Here is a 16153-nt window from a genome sequence, read left to right on the forward strand (position 1 = left end):
TTCTGTAAAGTATTACTTGTGCAGGGGGAAGCAGATGTAATCCTGATTCTGCCAGTGTTTCTCACTCAATCTGCTCCATGCTAAACAGGTCAGTTAGGCACTAAGTCATGTCTCTGGGTAGTACAAGTGGAAGGTGTGAACGGAGAAACCACTTTATCTGAGGACGGTCGAAAATTAGATCCTACTTTCCCCCTCCCTACTCCTTTTTCCCGTCGGGGAGGGGACATGTATAAGCCCTGAGGACCAGGGTCCAGAAGCCGGCCGGCGTCCTGAGCTCCAGGGGCTCGGCAGCACGCACGCCCTCCGGCCCTGAGAGCCCTTCTTCCCAGATGAATTCTCATAGTGTCACAGACGCGCGCAGTGTCGATCGATACGGGCCGGCGGACGAGCTGCCGCCGTCAAGGGCAGGCACAGGGCGGTGGATTTAGCCGCCCCGCCGCTCTGCCGCGCTTCTCATCAGCCCACGAAGGGCAGGGCACGTTCACCCGTCCCCCCGCCGCCCGGGGACCCTTCCCCTCGGCTTCCCCCTCCCGGCTGGCATCCGAGCCCCGAGCCCCTCGCGTTGGGGCGGCAGGGAGGCGGCCGCTCCGCCTGGCTCCCCGGACCGTCCCCGGAGGCAGCCGAGGCAGGCCCCGCCGAGCGTCCTCGCACTCTGACCTTACCTTCCCGCATCTCGGTCCGCGCGGTGGGCGGCGGGGGAGGCGGCGCTGCCGGGCCGCGCCGAGGCCGCTTGGAGGTCGGGCGGGGGCGCGGGGCGCGGGGCGCGGGGCGCAGCCTGCCTCTCGGGCCCCTGCGAGCCCAGCCGGGCGAAACCCCGCCCCTGGCGCCCGCTCCCACTCCTGATTGGCCGGCCCAGCCTGAAGGCGACCGGGGGTCCCCCGGCCCGAGTCTCAGCTATAAAGGCAGCCCACGCATGACGGCTCTGGCGAAGCTCGGGTAGCTGCGGCGCCTGCCCGCTCGCAGCCCCCGCGGCGCCCCCTTTGCTCTTTGCCCCCCTGAGCACTCCCGACTCCACCATGCCGAGGGGCTTCCTGGTAAAGCGAACTAAACGGACGGGCGGCTCCTACCGAGTGCGCCCAGCTGAGCGGGTCTTGCCCCTGCTGGGGCCCCAGGGGGCGCCGCCCTTCCCCGAGGAGGCTTCCAGTGCCCCCCAGCCCGGTGCGCAGCAGGTGGCAGCCCCCACCTTGGAGCAGGCGGCGGCGGCCCGTGACCTGTCGGGGTCGCCCTGTCGGGCGGCTAGGGTGAGCCCGGGGGAGGGCGGGCAGGAAGGTGATGCGGCGTGGAGGGCGGATGGCAGCGGGGGTCCCGGGCCCAGCCCCAGCCCCACGAAGCCGGCGGGCGCGGAGCTGCGCCGGGCATTCCTGGAGCGCTGCCTCAGCTCACCCGTCTCTGCAGAGTCCTTCCCCGGGGGTGCCGCCGCGGTGGCTGCTTTCTCCTGCTCGGCGGCGCCAGCAGCTGCACCGACCTCGGGGGAGCAGTTCCTGCTGCCGATCCGGGCACCGTTCCCAGAGCCGGAGCTCCATCCAGACCCTGCGCCCCTCGCGGCCGCCCTGCACGGCCTGAAGCGGGCAGCTGGCAACGAGCGCCGTGCCAAGGCACCTCCGGGCTGCACGTCTGGACCTGCGGCCGCCGGAGTCAAGAAGCCGAAGGCCATGAGGAAGTTGAGCTTCGCCGATGAAGTGACCACGTCCCCTGTCCTGGGCCTGAAGATCAAGGAGGAGGAGCCCGGAGCGCCGTCCCGGGGCCCCGGGGGCAGCCGCACGCCGCTGGGGGAGTTTATCTGCCAGCTATGCAAGGAGCAGTACGCAGACCCCTTCGCTCTGGCTCAGCACCGCTGCTCCCGCATCGTACGCGTCGAGTACCGCTGTCCCGAGTGCGACAAGGTCTTCAGCTGCCCGGCGAACCTCGCCTCCCATCGCCGCTGGCACAAACCGCGTCCCGCAGCGGCAAATGCTGCCACGGTCTCTTCAGCCGACGGGAAGCCGCCTCCCTCGTCTTCCTCGACCTCCCCAGACTCTGGGGCTGTTGCATCTTTCTTGGCGGAGGGGAAGGAGGACAGCCGGGCAGAGCGAGCGGCAGATCAGCACCTGCCGGCGAGGGACAGCTCCAGGGAGGCGCAGCACCAGGACAGCGCCCCACACCAGGGCCTCCAGGTGCTGTCCCATCCCGAGCCGGCCCTGCCTCAGGTCCCCTGCACGGAGGGGGTGTTAGGGCGCCGGGTGCCTGGGTCAGGTAGTGCCAGTGGTGTCGGGGGACCCGAGGTCTTCATGTGCCCATATTGCCACAAAAAGTTCCGTCGCCAAGCCTATCTGCGCAAGCACCTAGGCACTCACGAGGCAGGCTCCGCTCGTGCGCTTGCCCCGGGCTTTGGCTCCGAACACGGTGCCCCACCGGCCTTCGCTTGCCCACTGTGCGGGGCGCACTTCCCGTCCGCAGACATCAGGGACAAGCACCGGCTGTGGCACGCGCTCCGCGAGGAGCTGCTCCTGCCTGCTCTGGCCGGGGCGCCCCCTGAAGCGCCGAGCCCAGGCGGAGCGTCCGACGGGAGTGCTCAGCAAATTTTCTCGTGCAAGCACTGCCCTTCCACCTTTTTTAGCTCCCCGGGGCTGACCCGGCACATAAATAAGTGTCACCCCTCAGAAAGTCGGCAGGTACTGCTGCTGCAGATGCCGTTGCGGCCTGGCTGTTGAGGAAAGAGATGAGGAAGATTGTGCGGTTGGCCTTGGAGGAAACAGATCATGGGAATTTCTGTGGGGATTTCTTGAAATTTGCAAGTTTACCCTCTTTCCTGCTTATGTTTTTTCTCTCCTAAAACTCCCGGTAGTCAATGTTCCGCCAGAGAAGCGGACAGCAAAATGTAAAATCCCTCTCTAGAGCAGGTAGGTATGTATCTGGTATAAACATTCGCGGTCAAAGACTGTCACTTTTAAAAAGCCTTCTTGCTTTCCCCACGAAAATAGGATTTCCCCCCTCACTCTGGAGACCCTAACGAATCCTATATGACTTGTAATTCCTATGGAAAGTCGTAGTGAATGCGTGCATGTCTCAGTATCTACAAAGGATTCTAGCTACCAAAAGTGGTAGTCGTTAATTTTTCTTTTTCTCTTGCCATCGCGGGCGCCTATGTAGTTTCTGTCTCAATAGGGTCAGATACCTTGCATTGTATATTCTGTGAATTGAAAGTTATGTGATTGGTGCCAAACTTACAGGGGGGTGGGGAAACACTCAAGACCTGTGCCTGAGGGCAGAAATATGAGAGGATGTTTGCGCTTTGGGGGTGTGTGTGTGGGGGGGGTCAACGTTCCTTCTCTCAAGTATTAGTTCATTCTTAAGTTAGTGCTTGGAGGTGGGGAGGGTGCTACTTTACTTGGAGGGAGTTGAGACACCCCCAAAATTCTCACCTTTAGCTTTTTTTGGTGTGTTTTCAGGAAGATACTTTAAAACTGTGAATAACAGCTTTTTGGAAACACAACCCATTTCCAGAAGTTTGACTGTTTTCCTTCTGTTGTAAATCTCATACAGTGTTACGTATGAAACTATGTTCAGTTTAAGGAAGATGTGAATACCTATAATTCACTATGGAACTGAATGGCGACTCAATTTTTCAGCAGCAACATGTTTTTGAATTTTTGTAAACCATATTCAGTGTACACTCTGTACCCATGCTCTAATAGCCAGAGTTTGGGACACTGGCTGAGTATCACTTGACAGATAGCCCATTATTTGTAAGATGCTTACCACCAAATAAATGTACATAGCTGGTGCTTTGTTGTGTTCTGTGTTTGTCCTGAGAATTTCATTGAACACAGGCTATTTTTCAGAGTCACATTTCTTACCTCCTTAAAGCCAGTATCCTACTTTAGAATCTTAGTGACCCATTTAGACAGAGTACAGACGGGAAAAATTGTATTTTGTAAATGAATATAATGGTGCAGAAATGCAATGGGAAAATTTGTTTTGAAATATGCCTTGCACAGACTGAGCTCCAAAAGGCTTTAAATCTAAAGATACTATACTACCTAAAAATGTCAACAGAAAATATTTCTTAAAAAAAAAAAAAGCAGTTTTATTTGAAGATGAAAAAAAAAATCACGTTAGCTGTGCAAATTAACTTTACTATTTCCAAGTTGGTATTTTTGCTCCATTTTGTTACATGTCATCAGTCCATTAGCTGTTCATTTTTAAGAAATGAAAGCACCATAGAAATGTGTAAGGTTACTTTGATTTTCCTTTTCGAATTCTTCACCTTGGTTGTGGGAAACTGTCTATATTGTTTAACCTTGTTCTCAGGGACTCTATCTTCTACATTAGCTTTATTTTCTAGTTTCATAGGAATCTATTTTTTAAGAAAACAAAAACTTAAGTGCACAGAACTCTGAAAGACTGCTTTAGAAACTGTCTGCAAAAAGTTTCCCCCTTCCCCCAAATGTGTATCATAAAACAAAGTGAAAATTTAAGCATGAGGCTAAGATTAATTGATGCTTTAACCAAGTGCATTGGGTAAAGTTTCTGCCCAGCCGTTAGGAAGGTGTAAAATTTGCCTGCATTTTTAGTGACTGTGGTAGAGTCTCTGAGAAGTTGGGATGTATCCTAACAAGGGAATTCAAATTTATTTTTTAAGATTTGCTATGTCAACCTAGGTTTATGCTTTATATCTCTCCATTATCATATAGTTCTGCTTATTAAGCCTGAAAATATATTAAAGACAAATAGACAAGAGAAATATAAAAGACAAAACAATGCTCATGGACATAAGTGATAAGAATATTTTTATTGTATTATTAAATACCATATCTTTTTCTTTCACTGTTACAAATTTGTAGATACTACATGAATGAATGATGATACATAATTTATATTTTATAGTTTGCCCGTATGATGTATTTACACATGCAGTTAGTACTGATGTCATGCTACATTTCCTTAGGAGATGCCCGTTCAAAACAAAATATGAACAAAATGTGAGCAGCTTATTTACTGTAGGAAAATATTTCTGCAGGGTGGAATGAATACCAACCTCCATCAGCAAGTTCAGTATTAATAATATTAGATTTAATTTAGACTCCTGGGTCATGTTCCTTTTTCTTTTAAAATATACATAATTTAAGCAACACATTTATATTAGAAAAGTTTTTCTTTTTCTTTTTTTCTTTCTCTCCATCCCCCCAATTACCCTCTTTTTGCTATTTAGGAAAGAACATGGATATACCAGGATCTAGCAGCCAATAATACAGGGCCACAATCTTAAAACAAAAATGGCATTTAACAGTGATACCATTTAAAAAAACAAAACATTAGAAAAATATTTGGAAGCTAAACATAAATCAAAGTTCAGCACAGTGATTTTTCTGGGTATTAAATATATCATGGCATCATCTGCACAGCCACAAAATGAGGCATTGCTTTGGGAAGAAAAAGTTAATGCTAAAATTATGTCAGTGGGAACTTGAGATGCTAAAAGACCATTTAAAGTGTTTTATTTTCATAACATAAGCAATCAATACACAACCTGTGTATTAAGATTTGCAAATTTTGCTATAATTTTACAAATGCTTAAATTTAAAAATTTACATTTGTAAAAAATGATATATTTACTGAGCCATAAAGTTGCAATGGGGCACGATAAATAAAATACTGAGACTATTTGTCCAATTATATTTTGGCTCAAAGTTAATCACAAAATTAAAAGTGAAACTGCTTAAGACTTAATTATCCAGGAAGGTAAGGGTCTAGAATAAAGCTCCACCCCCCAAAAAATATGGCAGCTTAGAGTGTTGTGTGTGTGTGTGGGGGGGAACCAACTGAATAAACAACCCAAATCTAAAATATTAAGTTACAAATTATTTAAATCCAGTGTTTTCTAAAATTAATGTTCAGGAAGAAACATGCATGCTATGGTAAACATGAAGGCCTGAAAGGGTTAACACTATGTTCATGCTAAGGTTGTTACTGCTGATCACACTGCTGGGCTGCTTGTCTCCTTAGGATTTATTGGCTGAACCAGAGGATCGACGCAGTTTCATGGACATGCGGCTTTTGCTAGTTCGAGGAGACATTGGAGAGGCCAGGTCAGCCCCATCTACCTGCGTTGCTGTGGGAGTTTCACTGGATAGAATCTCTGGGTAGGAGCCTGTGGGAAATAGCAAAAGCATTAGTACAAGCCGTCTGGCTTCTCATCATATAAGAAATAATCTTTCTGCTACTGATCTGTAGCATGGATCCCAACCCTTATTGAAGTCTTTTGAGGGGAAAAAGCAAGACCAAAACTTGCCTGTTAAAACAGCCTACTAATATTTTATTTAAAACCCAGTAATCTAGTGGCTCATGTAATCATATTAGCAAGAAAGAACCAATCATTATTTCCAGAGCCAGAACTAACCAGAGAGGTCCCTGGAAAAAGCAATGGGAAGCAAAATCTTTGGGCCAGACAGGACAGGGATCCAAAGCATCATTAGCATGCAAGGAAGGGCTTAAGAAGCAGGTGAGAAGGACCAATTCCTATCTCTGGGGTACACGGTATACCTTCATTGCTCAAACTTGAAAATAACAATACCAAATGGTTCCAAAAAGGAATTCAACACTATGAGACCATCCCATAGCTGGGTATTTAAATATGCTTCTAGAAAGGAGCAAGATAAATTCCTAGGACTGAAGGAGCAGGACAAGAACTCTGATCTGAAATTTAATAAAAAAAGACAAATTGATCTCTCAAAATGTCTCCAATTAGAAGAGATAAGCAATGCTTTTGTTTTCCTTAAATTTTTGCAGCTAGCTCTATCTAGTCACAGCAAGTAGGTAACCAGTAGAATAGATATAAAAATTTAAAAGAAGCAAACACAAAATCAAATTGGATTTTTTTTGGTGTCATTTACGAAGTAGTTCTTTACCTCTGCACTGTTTCTATGAATTATGATTCTCTAATATATAGTAATGCTACAGAATGGCACACTTGTAGGCTCTCAAATATGTAGTATAAAAATTACATTAAAAATAAAAGCCCTTCAAAAAAACAAAAAAAAATCTGCAAACAGAACAATACAATTTTTAAAATTCTGTGTATTTTAAGGTACTTTAATCTAGATTTTCTGGCCTTATATATGTGAACATTTTCTTTATGTCTGTCAGCACACACATCACACAGTTTGCAGGCTTATTATACATCTCCTCACTCTGCAGGAAAACTTTTGGCATGTCTGTTAGCCAATGTAGCGCCTCACAGAAATTTCAAGCATGGAAATAACCATACTAACACTTCCAATTAATGAGACATTTGTGCCTATACTAAAGTTATGAATATTGAACAATCAATATTGTTCCATAAGGGGTACTGAGCTTATAGAGATATATTAATCTATCTTGGTAGAACTCTTCAAAGTGTTTTTAAAGTGAAATCTATAATTATACTTAAGAATACACATACATTGTCTAGGAAGAAATATTTTCTCACTACTTGGAATCCAGGTTAATTGCCTTTCTTTTCAAAGTAATTTCTCCAACATTCTCTCTTTTCTAACTGAAATGAGGTTGGCCTTCAAAATACAAGGAGAAGGAAATATATTTCTGTTCACCTTTACTCTTCCTGAAGATCTGAATTGGTTCATACTGGACCCATACTGGAAAACCTAGAGGAGAATATGAATCCAAGGCCCTTTTTAGGGAAGCGCTGCAGATGGATGGCAGAAGGAAGGTGAAGAGCGGTAGCTCATGCTTTTCTGGTAATGCATTTTATTCCCAGCCAATCATGAGAGGCCTTCCCATGGCTGTTTACCTTGAGATGGCCAATGTTTTCTAGCGGAGGTTTTGGGAGGAAGAGAACTATCACTGCATTTCTTTCTTTGTTGTGAATGAAGAAATGGAGTAGCGAGCAGAAGTGAGAAAACAAAAGAGAAGACAGGTAACAGATATGAGAGACATAGTGCAGAATTTTACAGGTGTTAACCGAGGAGCAGAGAAGAGAGTAATCAAGTTTTATTATGGAATTGGGCATGCAATGCATTAGGGTGATGGTGTTTCACAATGGACAATGCTTTGTAAATTCAAATGTTATACTTACCAACTAACAAGTTCAAATAGGGAAGAAAGAAAAGAAAAAAAGTCTATAAGAGATTCTATAAACATCTACCTTTTAAAGTGTTCATTGTACTGGTGGCAGGCTATCCTAATCACTAAGTCATAAAACCTCCAGAGCTGTACTGTGCAAGACAGTAGGCACAGCCATATTAAAATTTATTAAAAGTTAACATTAAAAATAAAAAATAAAAATGTGGGTCCTTCGTGTACTAGCCACATTTTAAGTGTTAGGCAGCCACATGTGATTAGTGGCAACCAAAATGGACCCTGTGGACATAGAGTATTTCCATCATCATAGAAAGTTTTATTGGAGAATATTGCTTTAGAATATGCCAGAATCAAAGAATATATATATATATATTTTCCTCAAAAACAGCAATTTCTCTGTTTTCCTTAGTGCCTGCAGTGTGAAATCCCCCTTCAATAAACGGAGAGTCAAATCAGGCTTTTTAGTGTGTGTGGTATTTAGCTTATCAGTACCTCCTCACGTTTTGGCAAATCATATTTGTGGAATATACTCAGTATACTCAAATGCTATAAATACTTTACAGTTTTAGATGTAAAGAATACAGTGATCCCTACTCTTCATTTCATACTCTATTCTGCCCAAGTATTCATTTCTATCACTTGAGTCATAAAGAATGTTGATTTAATCACTTCTATTATTAATATACCCTCAAGTGAAAAGTATCTATGGGCTCCTATGTTTACGCATACTTTATCTCTAATATTATTACAGTACTCAATACACACCTTATCTTGATGGTGTAACAGATTCATATATTGTGCAGTGGTTACTATGAATTATTAAAAATAACATGCTGAATAGGACTTTGGGAGTCTATACAGATTATCAGTGGATTGTTATTTATTGTGGCTTTGTACTGCTTGCTGACAGGTATGACCGGTTTAAAACTGCTAAAGTTATTGGATAAATGATAGCCTCTAGAAAATATTGTGATTTTGAAAGTAGTTCCATTGAATATTGACCTAAGAGGCACTGTGATGTGTTAGGAAGAAGTGGGCATGGGTTAGACAGGCCCAGGTTAAATGCCAAATCTGGCATGTTACTAGCTGTTGGATCTTGGGCAAACTGACCTAAGAGGTTTTGTTTTGTTTTTGTAAAATGGAGACAATAGTAGTTTTTTGCAAGTTGTTAGGGATGAATAACTACATATATAAAGATCCTGGCACACAGCAGGTCCATAAGTAAGTGTAGCTATATAATAGAGCTACTAAGCAGGTAAGAATAAAATTTAATAGAATTTGAATCAGAACAGATGAGGATTAAAAGAGACAGAAGAAATATTTTTGAAGAAAATGACCACTTACAAAATATAACCACTGAAACGTGGAGAACACAATATACTGTTTAGTTTTGAGAACATTAAAGAATTTATCCACTCTTATGCTGATATTCCTACAATATATATAACCTTACTTGTTAAAGTTTATAGACTACCTAATAATCTTACTGCCTTAATATTGTTAAAAAGGAGTTGATCAGTGATTAAGATTAGCATGTATGCACCACCACTGGATGTCATAAAGCAAATAACATATATATCTTTTTTTTTTTTTAAAGTAATCTCTATGCCCAACATGGGGCTTGAACTCACGATCAAGAGTCACATGCCCTACTGACTAAACCAGTGAGGCACCTCTAAAATTAAATAGTACAGAAATACAGGCAAACGAAGTGGTTTCATCTTGAAAATATTCAAAAACTGCCATTATTGCAGACCTAGAATGTATCAGTCTAAGGCTTGTCATATTTTATCTCCTTACAAATAGAGAAACTGGGTTTTGTGGATAATAAATAACAGAACTAGGATTTAAATCCAGTTCAGTCTGATTCCAAAGCCCATACTTCTCCCATGGCAACGTTAGCTATTAACAATTTTTTTTTTCAGTAGATGGAAAAGTAGAGTCTTCAAAATAAGAATCTTTAGCAATTTGATTTATAAAAATGACAGGTTGTAGGATGATTTCTCTCTCTCAACAGCAAGAAAGGACTGAAAATATTTAGATTACATAAGTAATTATAACAGTTAAGATCACGGACTCTAAAGTCAGACTCTGGCTTTACCAAGTATCAAGTGACTCTGGGGTAAGCCCCTTCACCACCCCCCCCCCCCCCCCCCGCCACCGCCATAGAACTGCCATGAAGATTAAATGAGAGAATATAGGTATAGTTCTTAGCACAGTGCCTAGCACTCAGTAATTGTTCAATTATTCTTTTATTATTTTCATTACAAAAGTCTTACATCTGAATGAATATCCTATGTGGAAACTGAACCTAGTAATTATTGTCACAAAAGGTTAATAGGACTTTAAGACCAGTATTATTTGCCTCTTGGACAACACCACATACACCCGCCACATTTTCAAGTTCAAAATACTAAAAACAGGATATAATTTGGCTGCTTATAATTTCAGGCTAGCCTAGTGATATATAAATACGATTAAGAATCTGTTTTAAAAACATAGCAAACAAATATATAGCTTCTGTTGTATGTTGAAGGAAACGGACTTCCTCTTGGCACTTACACATAATATTTAGGTTATGTATAAAACAACTATCTTCTGAGGAGCTATAACGTGTTCTTTCAGATCATTTCAAAGCCTGGGAAGGGGAGCAAAGTTTAAAATAACTTTTAAAGAGGGACACCAAGTTCAAGGGGTTACCTAAAACAATGGTTAAATTTTGATAATTTATCCCATTTGAAGATTCAATGAAATAGATTTGACCATCAAAATACTATCCCATTTATATGTGGCGAAACAGATTTTGTGAATTAAGAGCAAAAGTGGAATTAGAATGAAGATTAGATGCAGCAGCATCACTTTACCTAGATTATCTCTTATTTTGATGGCATAAAAATATTTGAATCTTATTACTAATTTTCATTATTTAAATAGGAACCTATATAAATTGAAAGGAACCTATAGGTAATGGGTATGTATGCAGAGATATATGTATATTTATGTGTATATGTGCCTATATGCATAATAGAGAAGAACACCAACCCTCTCAAATTTATTAAAGAAAAAAGAAAAGAATGTGATGTTAGGGGAAAATATCTAGATTTTTGAACTACCTTTGTAACCTGGTCAAGAAAAGGAGTAATTGAATCTTAAAGTTTAAAGTCAAAGGAAAGCTGTCCATGAATATAAAAAAACTTAAAAAGGAGGTCACTGCAAAACTTTTGATATTTTCCACACACATGCCTGACAAAGATAAAGGGATTTTTTTCCTGTAATTTTTTTTTAAAATAAAGGACAAGAAAAATCTAATAATAGTTTAATGTAGTTATGGAAGATCAACAAAGTGTGACATCACAATATCTCCTTCAATGACCTTAGGGATAAAAATAATTTCCCTTAAGTATCAGTCTACTGTCACAGAGCCCATTTTGAGAAAATACAGTTATGAAATTTATGGATCAACTATGATACACAAAAAATGTTTTTTCATATTTATTTAAATAATATTAAAAATCATCCGGAAAAGAAATTTTTTTTTTTGGACTTCAGTTCAAACAGTTGGTACATTAGTGTTAACCAGAAAGCAGGTTTTAGATAATCCTGAACCAAGTTAAATAAAGTTAAAAAATAGTATTTTTCCACCCTAGTCCACTGAATAGAATTATAGGGATAGAAAGAACAGGTTATATTCATTATATGATTATCATACCGGCATTTCTTTAAAATTTACTTTCAAATTATTGCATGTTATTGATTAGCACTATTTTATATACATGGACTATGCACAGGAGAATCTAAAGTTGATTCTCAATTGCAATTATGAATGCATTTCTTCAGCGTGACAATTACATTTTATCATTATGCTAAAAAAGTAAAAATGAATCTAAAAAACTTCACAGTATTAGGTAATTTTTGCAAACCATCAGTAATATCCCTATTGCTATGATATGGTTCTTTCATTTCTTCTTTCTCCCACTTTGACTTATAACTTTAAAGGGAATTCTATCTGTATGGAGTGGTTTATGGTAGGAAAATAAAAATCTGAGATGACCGAAAGAAAAAGAGAATCATTCTTCAGATATCATGTTTTTGCTACTATAGAAGGAGCAAATATTTCGCTTTTATAGTATTGTATTGAGAACCACTCTGATAAAAATTAATGTCTGCAAAAAACCCACCAAAAATGTAGTCAGTAATACTAAAACAAGTTATTTACAGATAAAAATACTCTTTTAAAACTTAGAATGCATGTTTTTATAAGGATGACTCCTACAGGCAAAGACAACGTAAAAAAATTAACTGAAAATAATTTGTAGAATAGTATTTTTTTTGTTTTTGTAAAATAGTATTATGTTAAAATTCACATCCTTATTACAATTGAGATAACAAAAATTTAATAAAGTAGTAAAATACATAAAAAAATGAAGCCAAAAGAACCCTGACTTGGTTGCTATGTCTCAGAAAGTGAGAATACTACTTCCCATATTAAATATCTGGCCAAATGTGCAGGATAGTATGCACAATATGAGAACATTAAGAAGGACTCCAGTTGGTAAACAACTACAAAATGAAAATTGATGGCTTTTATAAATCTCAGGGGGCAAGTTAGTGTGTGGAACTTACGATTCAACTGTGTGATACATGAAAGTATTATTCATATCTATTTTAATAATGTAGTCTGCTGTTTTTCAGATACTTTTTACTGAAAAATGAAATTCCCAGTTGTACTTAACTAGTTTTTATTTTGTTCATTATTTTGGTTTTAGTATCTTTTTCTTTTTTTTACCATCATTCTTAATGCCAAACTTACTTTAGATAGGGTTGACCCCTTGATGTAAATCTTAAGACTTTTTAATCTCTTTCAAAAGATTCAACCTAGTCTAGACAATTTTCCTCTTTGCTAGGTCTTTTATATTATGAAAGGGCTCTAAGTTTTTTTGGAAAGAATTTTTATAATGGCTAATTAAATGATTACAGGAATGGAAAATTTTATCAACTGAAATCTCAATTGAGAATTAGTCTTTTTTCCCTTCCGAATAAACTAGGCCAGAAAAGGGCTACTATGCCTTTTAAATTTATTTAATATAATAAAGAAAACCTACATATCATAAAGAGAATTTGAAGGTTTCTTATGATGAATTTCAAGTATCTTATTTTTTTCTTGTTCTTTTGAACACAATTAAAATAGTCATCTTTGTATTTCAGGTGCCTAGTACAGTGCAAGGCACACAGCAGAGGAAGTATCTGATGAGTTAAGATATCCAATAACAATGCAACACATTACAAAATACAAAGACACACCATTTCAGCTCAGTAGCACTATTTTTTTTTCATGCTGAGAAACAAAAAAGGTCAATACAATAGGTGTAACTAATTTCAATCAAGGGTTGCTTCTATTATTAGTTATTTTGATCCCAGAACCAGTGTTAGTGTTTCATGCAGACCTGGGTTAGTAAGTATAATTCCGGAAGAAATTTAGTGACAATTTCTGAAATGTTTAGTATGAATGAGGGCAGTGTTAAATTTGCTTATTGTCTGAGTTACAAGCTTAGTGCTTGCTAGTTTTTTTAAAAAAAGGAAATGGGGGAAGAACAAAGGGTGTTTTGGTTGACACTTTGTCTTACCTTCAGATAAACAGAACTGATATTTAATGATCTAAAGAGGGAAAATAAAATAAATGAAACAATCATAAGGAGTGCAAAGTATTACAGAATAGGAAGGCCATGAGTCATTTATTTTCTTACTGATTTTTTCAAAATTAGTTTAATTGTAAAAATGCAGTACCCTCTTACAGTCTTTAAATATTATAAAATAATTTACTGTGCCAAGTACTTCTCAATCTAGACAGTTATTTAACTTTATTTGTAAACTGAGAGATAAGGCAATATTCTTAGCCATAACATTTGATCCTCTAAAGGTGAGAGGGAATGCATGTTCAACTTGTGTTTCTTTTGTCGATACTTTAGTAATGATCCCATGAAACACAACAGTTATTGGCCAGTAGCTCGGATAAAATGTGGTGCATGTACTTTTACGAAGATTGTTGACTTCTAAAGGAACTGCTTTTAGGTAAAAGAAAGTATAAACTAAATTTATAGGCCAAATTCAACTCTTAAATAATGAAAAATGTATTTCAATGACTGGAATCTTTTACTCAAGCAAGTTTTCTATTATTTTAAGAGTTTGAAACAAAAGGGTATTGCATTTCAAGTTCCAGTAATGACAAGTAACTAATACTTGTTTTTAATCTTACCGGCATCAGATGGTAAATGATGGTAGGGAGCTGGAGAAAAAACCTGTGCTGCAAAATCTTCAAATGTCGTTGGTTCTAAATGGTGCTGGACAATTGTTTGCAGGTATCGTGCTCTCTCTTCATAGCTGATTTACCTTCAGTTAAGGACGTAGTTAAATGCAGCTTACAGTGGAAAAGAACAGATCTTATCAAAAAGGACTACTCTGATTGCTAAGCTATTACTTCTTAATAAATGTAATTATTCACTACTCTTGCATATCATTTAAAAGTATGGCTTTTTAAGAGTAATAAAACTCCTACATTTTTAACATAAGTTTACTCTTCAGGTGATACCACTATACATGGCAGCTTAAGAGAGACATTTATTAGAAAACAATGATAATACTAAACTGTTGAAAGAAAGAAAGGTAACCATTTACTTGAGAAAAGGTTCAACTGCTATCAGGTCAGCCTAGGCTCATTTTTATCTTGTTAAATTGGCTTCAATCTGCAGATTCACTCTGAAAAGCCACACAATAAATACTAGAATCCTGCTTAAAAACGGTCTGAAATTGTATATTTTTCATTTGTAAAGACTTATTGTGAGAAATTCCTGCATATCTTCTTTTTCTAAAATCCTTGTATTTTCCCAACAATTGTTCTCATTTTGAATGGAAGACTACTGTTGCTGTAATCCGCGAATAACTCCATGCGGTTAAGAAAAATACATAGTTGAATCTGTATGTCAGGAAAAAATATCTAGTCAATTATAACACTGAAACAAGCAGGAACATTTGCAGAGAGTCCACAGGACTCCTAAATACTGTGTAACAAAGCATCTACAGGGCACTGACACTGACAGAAAAATACTGTACTTCTCTTTCACCACATTTTCTTCTCTGATATTATTGACAAGCAACCAGTACCTTGAAGTGTTGTTGCTTTTGAACAACCCACTCCAGGCTTCCTGTTTCAGCAGGCCTGATTGTGCTGTTAGCACAGAGAGGGCGAGAAAGAGAGAGAATATTTCTGTTGTTCACGAAAGCAACTATGGAAATGGCTGTCAAAATGTAGAGCAGCAGGCAGCAACATACAATTATCAGGAAAAACTCACATGCTGACTTCATGTCGTATAGTTCCTGAACTGAGAAATCAGTTAACCTTTCTTCTACAACTTTTAAAAGTTTTCCTGCTGTATCAGTGTGCTATGTTGCTGGCTTTCCATAAGACATTTATAGAACTATGAAGGCTAATAAAGATTTGCCTTATTGGTTTTTCTTTCTTCACTGATTTTTTTTTTCCAAAACCCATTATGTTTTCCTCAAAATTCTTTATTTTTTTAAAACTGCAATTCAATTACTATAGTTCTACAATTCTAGAAATTGTAGACCAAGCCTACAACCAAGACCAAGAAAAAAAATTTGTAAGGAAGATAATTGAAAGTGATTAATTCAATCGGAGCTAACACAGCCATAGTTACACTTACAAAAGGTTATTGACTAAGAGGACAAAAGCTAAGAGTTAAAGGTAAGACTACAGTCACTAGTTACTTAGACTGTGAGGTCTTTTGCCCTCTAAATGACTTGAGTACTCTCTTCTTGTATTACAATTTATTTTATGCATGAAATATTTAAATCTGAATTCCAATTTCTTACAATCCATTATTTTCAATTCTGTACACTGGGACTGAACTTTGAAGAATTCTACTTCTCAGGAGAAGATGCTATATTAAAGTGATCAGTGGAAAGGATTTTATGGAAGAAACATATTTTTGAATGTTACCTTAGAAAAGTAATATAGCACACTTTTAAAAGGAGGTATATGGTTATAAGTGGAAGAGGATGAAACTGATGGTTCAATCTA

The 16153-nt window shown here is 39.5% G+C and overlaps 2 protein-coding genes across 16 annotated transcripts in view; one reads left to right on the plus strand and one right to left on the minus strand.

Annotated features, from left to right (window-relative positions):
• The first annotated feature begins 1016 nt into the window (after positions 1 to 1016).
• On the plus strand, positions 1017 to 3735 carry INSM2 (INSM transcriptional repressor 2). The gene has a single exon (XM_038544031.1). It carries the CDS (start codon positions 1017 to 1019, stop codon positions 2688 to 2690), a length of 1674 nt encoding a protein of 557 aa, XP_038399959.1. The 3' UTR covers positions 2691 to 3735.
• A 1017-nt stretch (positions 3736 to 4752) lies between these two features.
• The window catches only part of RALGAPA1 (Ral GTPase activating protein catalytic subunit alpha 1), a 242119-nt gene continuing 230718 nt past the window's right edge, over positions 4753 to 16153 (minus strand). For 4 of the 15 annotated variants that reach the window (XM_038544500.1, XM_038544497.1, XM_038544506.1 and 1 more), the window contains 4 exons: positions 14312 to 14436; positions 8054 to 8056; positions 7569 to 7622; positions 4753 to 6130 (listed from right to left, as the gene is read on the minus strand). In XM_038544500.1, the coding sequence (XP_038400428.1) occupies positions 5982 to 6130; positions 7569 to 7622; positions 8054 to 8056; positions 14312 to 14436 (331 nt within the window). In that variant the 3' untranslated portion in view covers positions 4753 to 5981. Of the gene's footprint in view, positions 6131 to 7568; positions 7623 to 8053; positions 8057 to 13682; positions 13714 to 14311; positions 14437 to 16153 lie in introns of those variants that run through there. The other 11 variants (XM_038544507.1, XM_038544508.1, XM_038544510.1 and 8 more) reach the window with 8 other exon arrangements.

This window comes from Canis lupus, chromosome 8 (assembly GCF_011100685.1).
Source record: "Canis lupus familiaris isolate Mischka breed German Shepherd chromosome 8, alternate assembly UU_Cfam_GSD_1.0, whole genome shotgun sequence".
In the NCBI taxonomy this organism is placed as follows: Eukaryota; Metazoa; Chordata; class Mammalia; order Carnivora; family Canidae; genus Canis; species Canis lupus.

Bases quoted from the DNA above. Each gene is read 5' to 3' on its own strand.
- INSM2 (XM_038544031.1), top strand. From the start codon at position 1,017: ATGCCGAGGGGCTTCCTGGTAAAGCGAACTAAACGGACGGGCGGCTCC.